Below are 15,207 nucleotides of genomic sequence, written 5' to 3'. Positions count from 1 at the left end.
AAGGGTTGTTTCAAGATGTAAAAAACTTGAGTAAAATAAATCAGTAAGCTTGGGAGTTGTTTAAACTCTGAGGTCCTGCCTACCTACTCTCCCTGCACAAACTCACATATTTAACACAGATCCTTAGCTTCTCAATGAAGTGCACTGACTACACATCTAGCTTACAAAACCAAATTGCAACACTCTCTGAATAATAAATTGTGAAAGACACAAAAAGAACTTTTCCTTAGTTGCATGTGGAAAAGACTTTATTTCACTGTCTATTGCATGCATTTTCCATAAAGCAGAGAGGTACACGATATTGGTCAAGATAATTTTCAATTTATCACTCTGGAACTTCAGTTAGGAAAAGGATGAGATCAGTAAGCTATTGCCTTTGACACTAGAAAGAGCCTCACTAATGGAAGGCTCAGCCTGCAGAGGCATGGACCAGATAGCAACTCCTGCACCTGCCCATATAAACTGCTTGAAGTCAGTTAGTCAGCATATAAAAGAGCTCCAGCAAAAACCATTTGCATTTTAAGCAGTGGCCATCCTTCTCCTTCAGCATCTGACCTTCCAGTTTCAAAGTTTCCATGTTTTTTCTGGATGACCATAACCACCCAGCATGCTTTGCCACAGGACAAACACTAGTTTGCAAATGCTCAGTACCAAGGTGTGTTCTTTCCTGTAAATGACACCAATCAGGAGTGCTGAAGGGAAAAGGATCCACTCAGAGATCTGCATAAAATCAAAGGATTTAGAAACTCCTCCAAGATGGCAAGATGAACCTTCTCTGGATCCACAGGGGCACTTCCCACATGCAACATGTTCTGCTGAGCTGTCTCTGCAACATGAGTCTTTGAATTGCGCTTCCCACCTTCCTCTCTGAATATGTGGTTTCAACATTTGTTGCCAGGATGCATTGCTAATACATAATATATTGGCTGGAAATTAGTATTTCATCTCAGAGAGAGAAAATGTTACAGCAGCTTTTGCAGAGGCAATGCATGCTGAAGAATTTGAGGAAGAAATTTTCTAAGGCAAACAGAGCAAACTTACAACCAAGAGAAGACAAATCTAGTTGAGACAAACAACTAAATTCTCCCCTTTAGGATACACTGCAGATTCAACCCCCTGCAGGAAGAAGATCTGTTCTGCTATTCTGCTGCAGAAGAATGCTATTTCTCAAAGTTTACCTTTGGGTATCTATTATAGGAATAACTTCTCTCTGATGAGCAAGACTTCCTTCTCTTTTCCTGGTGATGCTTTGCAAAAGGCATCCCAGTTCTGGCATTTCTGGGGATAGATGGACTCATATGTAATGTTTCCTCCCCAAATCCAGCATCCCTAAATATCTGTAAGAACTATCCAGTCTTCAAAAACAAGCCCCAGACTCTTTTCACACAGAGGATTGCCCCACTGACTGGTGGACTCAGCACACACCAGGGGGCAGGAAGGCCTGGAGATGGGCAGCTGCCTCCTGACAGCTTTCAAGAGACACAGTGTAACACACCCCTACACCGTGGAGAGATTTCTCTGAGGGAAAATGCCAAAGCAAGGCAAAAGCAAATAGAGTAACTCAGAGAAAGTAAGAAAAAGGAAGAGATAGCTAAAAGTTCTGCTATAGTGATTAACAGGGATATAACTGAGTGACAAGTTACTGTCAACTCTCAGCCAAAGATTTCACACTACTAGTTGATGGGAATCATTTTCAGGCCAACTTTCCCCTGCTTCCAGCCCAAGCCACAGGTGTCTACCTTGAGTGCTTATTTCATAATAATAATTAACAAACAAACAAAACAACAAAAACAAACAAAACAACAAAAACAAACAAACAAACCAACCTCACAAAAATCCCCACAAACCAACCCAAAGTTTTCCTCAGAAAAAGAAAACAAAAAAACAAGAGGACATTAGAAAAGGTAGAGAATAAGGCCTTAGCATAACTTTAGCTAATTATGTACAGCAACGTCAGACACTTCATCTTACCAGGAAATATGAAGCCAAAACATTAACCTCAAGTCAAACAGCAAAACAAAAATAAGAGAAGTAATATTGATTCACCGTATCTGTTGAGTAATCAACATTCTTACCATTAGCAATGAGCTGCAAATTTTCTGGATAAGCCATTTTTAACCTTGAAAAAATTAAATCAAAATAGGGGGGTTGGATCTATGGAAAACAGATGAAAACAAACCAGAGTACAAGGTTCAAGTGTGTAATCCCACAGTGAGATGGATCTCTGTATTCAGCTTCCAGCATTTAGCTTTCACTCAAACCTAAAGATGGTCACAGTCTCATTTAGTCAAAACAATGGTGAGTCTTTTGACTACTGCATTAGCACTTATTTCACATTCATTAAAACCTTCAGGTTTTTGTATCTACTTAACAGACAGAGTAAAAGGATTTAAAAATGCCATTTTCTGCTACAAGCCTTGGGGCAGGAAAGAAATAATGAATGTTTCAGAGTTACTGTATGGTAACCATAGCAGGCAAAATCAATTACTGCTCAGAGAATCTGAGATAACACACAGGTTTTATCATCTATTTGAAATGTGGTTTGTTTTTTTTCCTTCTGCATTTCCTCCCCCACACTCTTCAGATATTTCTTTTCTCATACATTAGAATCTGGCCCAAAGAATCTCACTGACTTGTATTTAGAGATAAGGATTTGTCATGATACTGTACAGTATTCCCACCTATGCACTCCCATTTACCTGAGATTAAAATCAAATCCTTCACAGATTACTACTTCTGCCTTTCACACTGAGTTTGGCTACACCAAACATCATTATCAGAAAAACCAAACAAACTGGTGTTATCAACAACACTGTGTAAGCAGGACAGACACTCTCAAAAGAGAAACTGCAGGACACACTCAGGGAATTGTCAAAAGCATGTGACAGGGTCTGGGAACACTTTTGGGATGAATAAAATTACAAAAAAGAATGAAGAAAGAGCTGGACTTTAAGTGAAATGTTCTAGAAAGGGCAGATCTTGAAATGCAGTTTGTATAGGTCTGAACAAAAAGGAAACAATGTCTGTGTAAATGATGCCAAGCTCAAAACCAATAAAACAAAATAAATTTTAACATAATCTGTAATTGGATTGTGGAATTTACTGCCACAGGAAGATGGCACGGCCAAAACCATAATGGGATTAAGAACTGACTCAGTATGTATATTGATATTGACAGTATCTAGAGCTGAGTTTTAACACTGAAATTGTGGAAAGAAATATTCCTCATGCTTCAGGATAACCAGTTTCTAACCACTAAGGAACAAGGTGAAGCCTAATAAAGCAAGTAGATACCCCCATGAACATCTTTGTCAGAGTTAAAAAAAAAAACAAAGAGTGGAAGAAACATGAGAAATAAAGGATAGAAAAGACAGTGAGAACAGTAGTTATTCCAAAAATCTAAACAGGCAAAACAAATGCATGTATCCTTAGTTCTACCTCAAAAGGCTGCAACTTTCTTTCAGGAACTTATCTTGGCAGGAATAAGAATTCCATTTTGACTTCAAAAAGAAAAGTCAAAAACATCTCTGCACACAACCCAAACATTTCTTCTGCAAACTGCCAAATTTTCAGGCTGCTGTTTTGTATGGGGAAGCTTAAGTACACCCACGGTTTGATGCCCAGTCACTGATAAACAGTTGACATGCTTCTTAGTTAGTGACTATTTTAAACCAAAGCTTGATAATGCCTAGGATTAAGATTTTGGATGTGGAGTCAAACTGACTAATTATGACAGGGGAGAGGAGGGCATGCACAACAACATACCTGTGGCCTTTTCCACGCTGCTAAATTACTCAAATGATTTAGTAATAAACCCCAGTGGAATTCATCAGTCGAGTAACACTTTCAAGAGCCTTGAGTAAAAGAGGGGAGCTTGAGAGGAGGGGAGGGAATTAAGAGTTGCAGCAGCTGCTGCTTTTCCTAATAATTTCAATGAACTGCTTCACTGAAAACACGGTGTCCAGGGCTTTATGCTGTTTGTGACCACAGGAGTTCACCAAGAAAGTCTGGCCCACTCACATTACAGATTTCCCCTGTGGAAGAGTGATTCGCTCAAGGCACCTTGAGGGATTAGTTGAGAAAATGGTCAAGACAATGCTCATGTAATAAAGACTAGCAAAAAACCCCACAAAAACAATAGCTCAGGAGAAAGGTAACAATTTCACCTCTCTTACAGGTCAGATCCAAGCCCCTCGTCTCATTTCAGACAAGTTTGCTGAAGATCAGAATTCTTTTTTTCTTACTGCAATTTAGAAACTTTCTTTAGTTTCTTTCTCCCCTTTTTCAGAAGAGCCATATTGATTTAAATAGGTAAATGTTGATTTTTCAATTCCACACCTATGGCTTAACTCCATTAACCCAGCGCAACCCCAGGACTGAAAGCTTCTGCCATCGGTGAGAAGTCCCCTCAACAACACCCTGTGTGGCTGTGAGCAGGGCTTCCCAAAGCCAGGAGCTTCCATTTCCAATTTCCACAGAGGCACCAGGTCATACCAAGGTCCACTGAGGAAACTGGATTGCTTTAAAAATAAATACGTAAAAAATAATTACCCCCCCTCCAAATTATGGTCTTACACTGCTACTACAAAAAATGCTGTTCATGTATTAGAAATCTCACTTACCTTCTTGTTAATTTTTGACAACTTTTTTTCCCCTTAAATGCAATACACACAAACTGGGTTCACTTCTGTGTATAATCAGTTCCACTGTGAAATTCCAGCACAGCCCTGCAAATCTTTCATTTCAGAGATAAAATAAAGGCACTGGAAAACTCCAAATGCTCTCCTATAAGGTTTATGCTTTATTCATAATGTTTTAAAAAACATTACAAAACAGGAGTTATTTTTTGCAAAAGCTACATTTGAACCTCAAATAAATAAAGAAAACTATTTCTTTAATCCAAGTAAGTGCTATATCACACGATATGCGGAGGGGGCAAGTTGCCAGGTTGCATCTCAGCATTGTTTCTTCTCACCAATCCGTATAAATGCAGAGATTAAACCCTTCTACTAAATTTTTCCTGCACCATGAAAACACCAATTCCAACAGTTCATTTGCACATGCTGAGCACACACTGTCTAGGTCAGCAGTCAATAAAGACCTCAGCGAGCACTGAATTAATGGGACACTGTGACACTAAGGGGGACCACATTGCCAGAAATTATGTCCTCCTGGTCAGATGCAACACAGATCCTGAAAGTCCTTAATGACCCCATAGTACTTCTTGCAATAGTAACATTGCAAGAAGTTTCCATTTACAAGCAGGGTGTTGGGGAAATTCTGGCTCAGGTCCTCACACCCAGGTCTGCTCCTGAGTTCCAGCTATGAAAGGATCCTGCACTGCTACCAAGAGAAGTGGAGACGTCTACATCTCAGCCCATGAGAGGCTGCATTTTGGGTATGTGATGTCCAAACTGCCTTTTTATACTGTATTTGCTCCTTCACAGGAATACGAGTTAACATTCAATTAGAAATTGAAACCTTTTTCAATCAAGGGCAGAGCTACATGGCAAAAAGAAGAAAAGCATGGGAGGGGAAATGAAGTCAAGCATTATGACTCAAAATCTGGTATGTTTTAAGATGTTTGAAGCATCTGTTACACATACATTTATTAAAAGTTTACACTTGTCCTGATTTGAAATGCAAAGAACATATCTGGATCAAGCAGACAGGAAATGTGAAATGTGCCAGGACATAGCAGAATTCAAACAGATCAATAAATACAGCAGAGTTCCCAGTTTTTCCATCTCATGACCTTGTATTAGCAAAAAGTTCCGAAATATCTTTCCTACCCTCTTAGTTACCCATGATAAAAGAGAAAGGCAGATCATATATCTTTTCTTCCTGTTCCCAATCCCGTAGGGTTAGGAATCCATGATCAGAACCATCATGAACTGGAAGATCACCAAATAATTACCCCAATTAGCATGCAACCAAACAAAATTTAAAATAAGTCAGTATCAGAGTATTTACTGAATGACTGTAACTTGGCCAATTAATGAAACACCTGAGTATTCCACATTAAAGGTGCCATGGTTTGGGGTTTTTTGGGGTTGTGGATATTTGTTTTTAAGGTTAATAAGGCCAGGGTAATTTAAAACTGCACTAAACCATGCCACTAAAGCAGTAATGAAAACCAGAGAAAACTGCTGCTTACATGTAAATTACAAATGTAAAGGAAAAAGTGACAAAAAAATTCCCAATGTTTTGGCCTTTTTTCTCCTCCTTTTTTTCCCCTATAGTGTTATTCAATCACCTTCCTGATGTCAAAAATATGGGGGTGTTTTGGTTTTGTTGAGTTTTATTCTTTTAACTTAAAACCAAGACAGACCCCAAAACCTCATGCTGGCTATAAAATAGAAAAGCCTGCACTCTTAAATCTACACACACCTTGGTACTTCCCAGGGCATCCTTTAATCAGCACAGGCCTTGGGAGGCTCTGGGCCAGGCTGTTCATTCAGAGGGGCCCTGAGAGACTGCCAGTGTCAGGGAGGTGTCAGACAGGCCACTGATCCCCTGGCTGCTCTGCCAGGGCTGCAAGCTGCCCAAGGCCCTGCAAGCCAAGGAGAGAGCACAGGCAGGCTGCAGTCTATGTAAAATTGTTACATATTACTTAGGAGACATCAAACACAGCAGAGATGAGCTGAGAAGTTTCTGTAATTTGTATTTCCAAGGTCCACATCCCTTAGCTCCATTTGCTGCCTGTCAAAATACTCATTCATTCCCCACCACTGCTTTCTCCAATTGTGTGCAAACTGCCTCTAGCCACATTTAATTACCAGGATATTTATATTCTTGATTTACATGCCTAAATGTGTACATTAAGGCTCAAATCCTGAAAGCAATCAGCGAGACGACCTAGGCAAAGATGACAGCAGGGTTTGATACTAGCATGCACTAGTAAAGGGAGGACAAAAAATGACTTCTAAGAACCTTTGAAGAGAGGTATTTTTGGAGCCAAACATTTCTACAGTTTTTGAAGAATTCCCAACTATGACCACAAATAGTATTTTTCATTTGGACTGCAGCAATGCAAAAAAACAAAACAGCTAATGACCAACCCTAAAAAAGTCAAGGTCAAAGGTTGTCCTCTTGCATTCACCACCGTGGCTGTGCAATGGTTAAAAGGACCCCACAGCTGTGCTGGCATCATTGATTAGGGCGAACAAGGAAGCGACAGAAAAATGAAGCCACCTTAATTTCAAGCTCCATTAGAACTGAAGGACTTGGGGGCGGGAGGAGAAATCAATGTTTGGCAAATGAGAAAGGACAAAATCTGCAAAAGGAAAAATGCATTTTCAGGCTAAGCTAATGCAAGCAGTGGATGGTGAACAGCACTTGAGGTTGGCCCTTTAAGGTTGTGTCAGCATTTCCATTTATAAACTCTGATTTTAGTTACACTCTAGCAGAGCACCACAGGCTTTGGTATTATTCTAGCAGATACCACAAAGTATATCACAAATGGTAACAAAAAATAGCAGTAAGAGCTCAATTGTTGAATAATGCACCCTTTCAGTACCTGATGTCAGAGTAAGAATTTTTCAGTTGCGAGTCATACACACCCAGGCACACAAACAGAACATACAGAGCTGGAGAGAGGATGCTGGGATCCAGATTCTATCAACACTTAAATAGAAGTTAAAGTACCTTTGATACAAAACCTGTTTACAGTACTTTGGAAAGCTTCAAAATATCACAGATACTTAATTTCAGTCTGTCTCTCTTCCCACTTGGAGTGATTTCAGTCTAACCCTCTGCCCTCATTTAGATAAAAGCTCTTATTTCTGTATCTGGACCTCTAGAGAGCTACTCAGTCAATACTCTGAGTACCCACACCCAGAAATTAAAACCAAATCCTAGTATGCAACCTTTCATTTCAGTTCTGCCTAAGTCAGAAGGCCAAGGTGAAACTTGTACAAGTGAGATAATTCAACATAATTTTCCTTCAGTGTAATGGAGCTAGGCCTTCACCTCAAACATTCTAAGCAGAGAAGCAATGCATTCATTCTAGCATTCATTTCACAAATCTGCACAGAACTAGACTGAGCCAGAAAAATGAGAGCAAAACCATTTTTTTTAATTACCACCATGACTCTGGGCTTACATTTTCCAAAACAAAATACAGAGGGGACTAAATCCAGTATCAAACTAAGTGACATGCTCCAAATACAAATCCCACAGTAAAGCATGACATACATTGTAACCAGTCAAATTATCTTAGCAGGAATAAATCAGGCCTTGATCTAGCAACTAACTCCTACCTGGTACCCCAAAAATCAGTCTGACAGAGCAGCACTGAACCTCTCTCTGACCTCCACACATAAACCAAACAGCACAAGTGCAGGGGCCAGGTCCCACCTCACACCTTACAGCCAATCCACAGTCCTGGAATAATTCCTCCTCTGGCTGCCGTTACTGCAGCCTGAGAGAGGATCTGCTATGACAGTGCTCATTTGAAGAGGACACCATAGTTTGGGAAGAGTGAAGAAATACACCTTTTCTGAACAGAATGGCAATGTTACCCTTATATGCACATAATCCATCTTTGGGATACAGATTTGCATGATCAAGCCTTACCTTGGATTTTTAAAAGGAAACAAATGAAAAGACCCAAGCATATAAAAACATGCTAAATATGAGATCAAGAAGCACTTGACTAACACATTCAGTTTTGAAAAGATTTTGCCAAAATAGGGCATTTCGACAATTTAGAAAAATCTTGATCTTTATAAACTCCTGACATAAGAATTATTATAAAATGGATTTACTGCAAGAAGCGTTTGTTGTTCTGCATGCAATTTAATAACACAAACTTTGAAATGAGAGAGGAAAAATACAAATTCCTATAATTCAATGGCAAGCCTAGAATCTTTTACATAATCTTCCCGGCCTACTGCTCTAGTGGGAGATATTTCCTGGACTCACAACCCTTTTATGTGCAAGCAATCTACATTTTACAGCTGATAAATAATTCAGATAATTAACTGAGCTGCAATTTGGTGCACTTTTTAGTCAGCACTATAGACTACCATTTAAAGAGTTTCTGTACAGAAAGTCCTTCCTGCTTGTTAACCCAAGCTGAGACTTCTATTAAGGTGAATTCCTAGATTCTCTTAACACTTTCTGAATGTCTCCAGCATCCTGGGACTTCATGCCCTAGGATGCTCCCCTCTGATTTTTCTTGCTGCTTTACTCTCTATATAAGAAATAGGGTATTTCCTGGCATTCTCCTTCTGCAGTGCTGATTGCCGTCACTTGAGAGATTAGATTGTAGCATATCTCTCTGTGATGGCCTCCCACAGGCTGCTAGAACAGACTGCACTGGAAGAAGGAACAGAGACAATAAATGCTTTAGGTAATAATGCAGGGAAAGCTCAAGCAAACTGCCAGAGAAATCTCTAGATGCAAAGGAGTGACGTGGGAACACATTCCAGAAAGTCTAAGGAGTATTTTCATGCCGTGAGAGCTTTGATAAAATTTAAAAGTCAGCAGAACTCTAAAATTCATACAATAAAGACTTAATTATATTTGTAGCCTTCGCACAACTGCAACAGTCAGCAAAGGCTGTGCATTAGGTCTGTGCCTCTGGTCTGTGCCCATATTCACCACCATCTCCTGTGCCTGGTGCACAGAGGCTGCACCAAGGCAGCCCCAAGAACCTCTTGTGGGGGAAGAGGGCACAGACCTCCAGACTCAGGTGCTCACCCAAAAAAAGCTCCAGTCTCTTTGGCAAATGATGATGCAAAGTATTTATGAATTGATACATGTTCAAACTGAAGATTAAGGGACAGATATGAGGAACCACATAGACAAGAATAATTGAAGTGTTAAGGAATCTACAAATGGCAATTAAGTTTCAGATAGGATTTCAGGCTAAAGAAACTTGCTGCAAACTACACAGGGTTATGAGTGTGCTGAGCATCATGAAAAACAGGTCTGAGGAAGGACAGTTGAGCCTACAACACTGATGATAAAGTGTAGACCAAGTTAATTAGGAATATGTGAAGAAGTTTTTGTGGAAAAGAGTAATGATAATGCCAGAAGGCACAGGCTGAGAGCTTTATGCAGAACAGAACAGGCCTTCCCAATTCACAGAATTAAAGCTTACCAGTATACCTGTGTAAATACTGAGTAACAGCAGAGGAACAGTAAAGTCCTGTAGAGAAATAAAGCAGACCCCTCCTTTACATCACTCTGCATACTGCCTTCCAGATACAACAGGAACAGCTTATGGATGAACTACTGTGCACTACACAGTGCACAGGGATAGCTTCAACTGTCCCAAAACAAACACAACATATCTGAAGAAGACTTAAGAAACTATCTAAGAACAAGGAAAAGAAATGCCAACAATCATCAGAAGGTGTAAGAAAAAGTAACATAGAAAGAAATTTTTGCAGCACATCTTTATCTAAGGCATCAAATAATTTTAAGACCTTATTGATTAATAGAGGTAATTATAGGAGTGTCAGCAGTGTCTAACACAAAGGTCCTCTTACATAACTAACAAAAACTTTAAAACTGTTCTAAAAGTGCTGATGACTGTGTAACCTACAGAGGGGTACAGAGACTAGTCCATATTATAAGCAAGTAACTTTCAGGTGCAGACAACAGTTGACACCAGCCCGGCAGCTTCAGATGTGACTGCAAATATCCTCAGTGGAGAGGATGATGTTCTGCAAAACAGAAAATCCTTGCACCCATTAACTGCAAAAACAAGCAGGGACAAAACATTTAAAACTGACACTTGGCTAATGTGCCTCCAGGATAGTCTGAAGTGGAGCTGTGTGCCATACCCCTCCTTGCAAATCACTTTTAGCTAACTGACAATTAATGTTTTCTGCACATGGCCTGCAAAAAAAAAAAATGCAAGTTTCAAAGCACACAAGTATTAGGCCTCAGAGATGAGTTGTGGAAGTGGTCAGTGATTAAATCACTAGTGTTAATCATGGTTCAACACAGCAAATAGGGTACTTTGATTTAAATGATTGATTTTAATCCTGTTTCTCATTTGTACTTTTTAGCTGTTTCCCTGAAGAAAGGGCTGAATCTCATTGGCTGATTTGGCCATTTAAAATCATTGATTTGCAATTAACCATTGGGTTTATGTTAAATTTGGAGCTTTTCTGAACAAGAGGATACATTCAAATATTGACGAGGATGACTAAAAAAAAGGTAGCGGAGATAAGAAAACATACCAAGATCACTACCAGAATATCCCAGAGTCACCATTTCAAATTAGGCCTTGAGATCTGGTATAATTAAGAAAGAAGAAAATCTTCACTTTTTAGTTAGGTAACCAGCAATAATATAAAATAGGATTATTATGCAATCATATCCATCTCCTCATGTGCCACAAATCTCAGCTCCAAAGAGTCAAGTGCTCTACTGCTTCCGGGCTTGAGAATCTACACTAAGACTCTTCTTAAAACAGAAAGGAAAAACAGTAGAAATCAAAGAATTAACAGGCAGTAGTAAATCTAAAAAAAAACCCCAAAAAAACCCAAAACAACAAAAGAAACAAAAAGGAAACAGAGGCAAGAGTTGTTGAAAAAAATCTAGACAGAATGAGGTCAAGAAAGACATGTACCAAGTTTAACATCACCAATTAGAAAGACAACATCAGAGATTGGAGCAAAGGGATAAAACGAGAAAAGACAAAGTGAACAATGCCAGTGGTTTAGAGCTCTCACTCTATAATCAGGCATCAGATGAAGTCTCCAGAGACTTCTAATCTTCAGTGAGAGGCCTTAGAAAACTGAGGTTAAATAAGTCTGCCTGAAGACAGGACACCACAGGGCTCCTAACGCTGGAATGAGATTCAACTAAGGGCCCTGCAGCCAAAATGGATAGCACCAAATACAAAAATAAAACATACATTAGATAAAATGGGGTAATTTCACATGCCTCCCTTCCCCTCCTGAAGTTAAGTAGTTTAGCATATTACTTCTGCAAAAAAAAAAAAAAAAAAAAAAAAATAAAAGAAAGAAGAGCTTACAACTCTTCTGACCCTCCTAAGTGAGCCATCTGCCAGTAAGGAGAGAAAAGATGAGCATCAAAATAATTAATCAGTAATTCAGACTGTTACCTTCAATGCAACCCACATCAATTCCATTACCAGCTCTTAACTGAGCAATGAATATTGCAGGTTTCATCATGAAGATATTCTACAAAGGCTGGCAATGATCAGAAAGCAAAACAAGATGGGTCACAATAATGTCTAAGACACACAGGGAAAATTTACAGAAAACTTTACAAGATAAAATCACCTGGTAAAGCATTTGAACCACAGCAAATTCAGTCTATCAACAAGACAAGGTTATGACATCTGTGATACAGTGAAAGAAAAAAGCTATACTCACCTCTTGATTGTTGACTTAAATGCCCCCCATTCCAACACCTCAAAATTGTCTCAAAAGTGGTTCCACATGTGTTTTTCCAATCAGACATAAAAAGGGTTTCAAAACTATGAGAGAGGTATCGCTGTGCAATTTAGGCTTGCAAGGCCAACAAAGAGAGGCCCACAAAGGGAGTAAGTATGCACCTAGTTCCTCTTGGCTTCAGCAAGAATTTGGAACTTAAAGTACTTCTGTTATCTTGGTACTTAATGCTGCTTCTCATGGCTAACTCAACTTAACTTTCAGCACTGAAAGCAGCATCTCCCTTCTGCACTTCCTCTAGCCAGTAAATTAAACAGAGAGCAAGATTATCTTTACAGAAGCCTAGAAACCACAACATAGGAATGGCAGTGGCAAGGGCAGTGTAATTCACATGTCAAAAATGCTCCTACCTGGATGTCAGTGTCCTTCACTGGTTCAAGAGGCTCAAATGTAGTGGCTGCACTTAGACTCTCAAGCCTCTGAGAAATGTGGGATATATCAAGCCCTTTAGACCCAAGAAGAACCGATCTATAAGGAAGAAATTGTACAGATATGAAATTAGTATTGAACAGACAGAACTCTAAACCAGACTCACTGCCAATATTTAGGTCAGCAGCTAGCCATGCACAGACAGTGCTCGCAAACGTGTTACAAAAACCGCACAGAACCAAATTTTGAACAGCTCTGTGTGTCTACGTAAACACCTCAGCCCTGCTGAACTCTTTCTGCTGTTCCACTGCAGTGGTGCACAGCTGCCAAGTCCTTCCAAACATAAAAAAAACAACGTACACCATGTTGGTAAACATCTTCAGCAGCAGCCAGAACCAGGTACCACACTTTTCAGCTTTAGTGTCCAAAATCAAGAATAGTAGTTCCTCACATAAATCCTTCAACTATCCTATTGCTTTTTGGAAGTAGGAGAAAAGTCGGAAGGGGAAAAAAAAAGGAATCACAGGGTTTGCAGTCATTCTAAAAACCAGCTTGGCAGCCATTCTGTTTCTCCCAGCAGGACTCCCCCCACGTGGAAGCCAAACCTATGCACAGGGTCACCCCGCGTGCAGTGTCCGGCGGCAGCGCTCCGCACTTACGCCTTGACGTTGGCGGTCTCCTGGGAGGTGCGGGTCAGCGTGCGGGAGCGCAGCCGCTCCCCGGCCTGCTGGATCTCCTGCAGGTTGCGTTCCACGTGCGGGAGCTCCGAGATCCCCTCTGTCTCGGCCGCCAGCTGCTCTGCCTGCTGCAGCAGCTCTCCAAAGCCTTCCGTGTCCATCTCCGCTGCAGGCTTCGCTCAAGACGCACAGAAACCTTCAGGGAAGAAGGGAAAATTCTTGCTCAGCTATAAACAGTTTCCTATGCATGTGGGGTCACAGACAGACCACATCTTCTAGAACAGCATACACTGCCTATCCAGGCATTAAACATCAAGGAAATCCTTTCAAGCAGACTCAGAGAGCTTTCCCTTGCAGTACTACAGTCTATAGACCTGTCAGAAGTGGGATGCAGATGCCATATCACAGTTCATGCTTTACCTTAAAACTTAAAAGGAGGGTGAAAGCAGAGAAGTCCCTGTGAAGAATTTGGTGCTAATTTAGCTATAAACTACTTGCATACACATATAAATAGGTTGCTTGGAGCACTGGACTCCATGATCCTTGTGAGTCCCTTCTCATTCTATGATTCTATATTTTTATATGTTATGAAGAAAGATGCATACATGTGCAAGCATAGGAATATATGAGGGCTAAAACCACACATAAACATGAAGTTAAATTAATAGCAAAACAGTTGAGCTATAGATGCACACAGACAGCCATAATTAGCTATCTGTTAAAATGTGTTGCTCCATATGTCATTAACCTCCAGATAAAAGAATTAAGTGCATGTTCTTCCAGTTTAGAAAACCTGTGTCTAAATTCAATGCCTGCAGGAAGCTTTACCAGTGTGAGAATTCCTTGCATTGACTCAGTGACAGAATAATTAAAGAAGTTAAAGCACAAGGCAAGGGCTGTAACAGAAGAGGCATTAAATACACCATGCAGTTCTAAACTAAGAATGGAGCCTGTTATTGTTACAGAAAGGAAAAAAACATACATGCTTGGGATCACTATGGAAAAAGACACATCATTGCAATGGTGACTACATTAACAAAATATGAAACACAAAACCTCAATTTCACACACCAAATCATGGTTTGCAGCTAAACCAGCTACAAGCAATAAGCATCAGGCACCTCTGTAAGGCCACAGATCACAGATCTGTGGTGCTGAATGGTGCTACAGAGATGGAAATCTTCAGACAGTCCCTCTCTAGCTTTTGCACCCCTCAATAGCTTTTGCACCCAAATCCTGAGGGTGTGGGATGAAATAAGAGAAAACAGATCTCAAGCATTAACTCCTACTGTTTATCATTTACTCAAAAGAAAAATCAGTGGAGACTATCTGGTTCAAGAAGAAAACAGGGATTTTTAAAAATCAACAATAGCCTGCAATTCAAATATTTCTTTATACTCCTCAACTATACCAAAGCAATTTTATAGTAGAATTTGAACATTCCTCATGTTCTCAGTCTCACCACCATTCCCAAGTACAACCACCCAGCAGCAGTAGCAGCACTTTCCTCTGTCTGGACAAATGATTTAAAAGCACTGCATGATGATTCATTAAGACATATGCAGTTTGAGAGAGAAACCGATCCCTCCTGCCTGGGTGCCAGGACAAACCCTAACAGCAGCATCCAGGAATGGAGAATTTCACAAGCACTCCCCACACATTTCTGGAAAGCTGAGGGAGGGAATGATTGTATTTGCAATGACTTGTTAATCAGGTGAGAT

At 40.0% G+C, this 15,207-nt stretch overlaps 1 protein-coding gene across 3 annotated transcripts in view; it reads right to left on the bottom strand.

The window, feature by feature from the left end:
• Positions 1-15,207, bottom strand: part of NUP93 (nucleoporin 93) — a 76,111-nt gene that overhangs the window by 57,986 nt on the left and 2,918 nt on the right. For 2 of the 3 annotated variants that reach the window (XM_083870405.1, XM_083870406.1), the window contains exons 2-3: positions 13,469-13,682; positions 12,791-12,908 (exon numbers count right to left, since the gene is read on the bottom strand). In XM_083870405.1, the coding sequence (XP_083726531.1) occupies positions 12,791-12,908; positions 13,469-13,647 (297 nt within the window). In that variant the 5' untranslated portion in view covers positions 13,648-13,682. Of the gene's footprint in view, positions 1-12,790; positions 12,909-13,468; positions 13,683-13,775; positions 13,837-15,207 lie in introns of those variants that run through there. The other variant, XM_083870407.1, reaches the window with a different exon arrangement.

The sequence above is a fragment of the Zosterops lateralis genome (assembly GCF_965231275.1).
Source record: "Zosterops lateralis genome assembly, chromosome: 12".
In the NCBI taxonomy this organism is placed as follows: domain Eukaryota; kingdom Metazoa; phylum Chordata; class Aves; order Passeriformes; family Zosteropidae; genus Zosterops; species Zosterops lateralis.
This window is presented reverse-complemented; position numbering and strand designations above follow the sequence as displayed.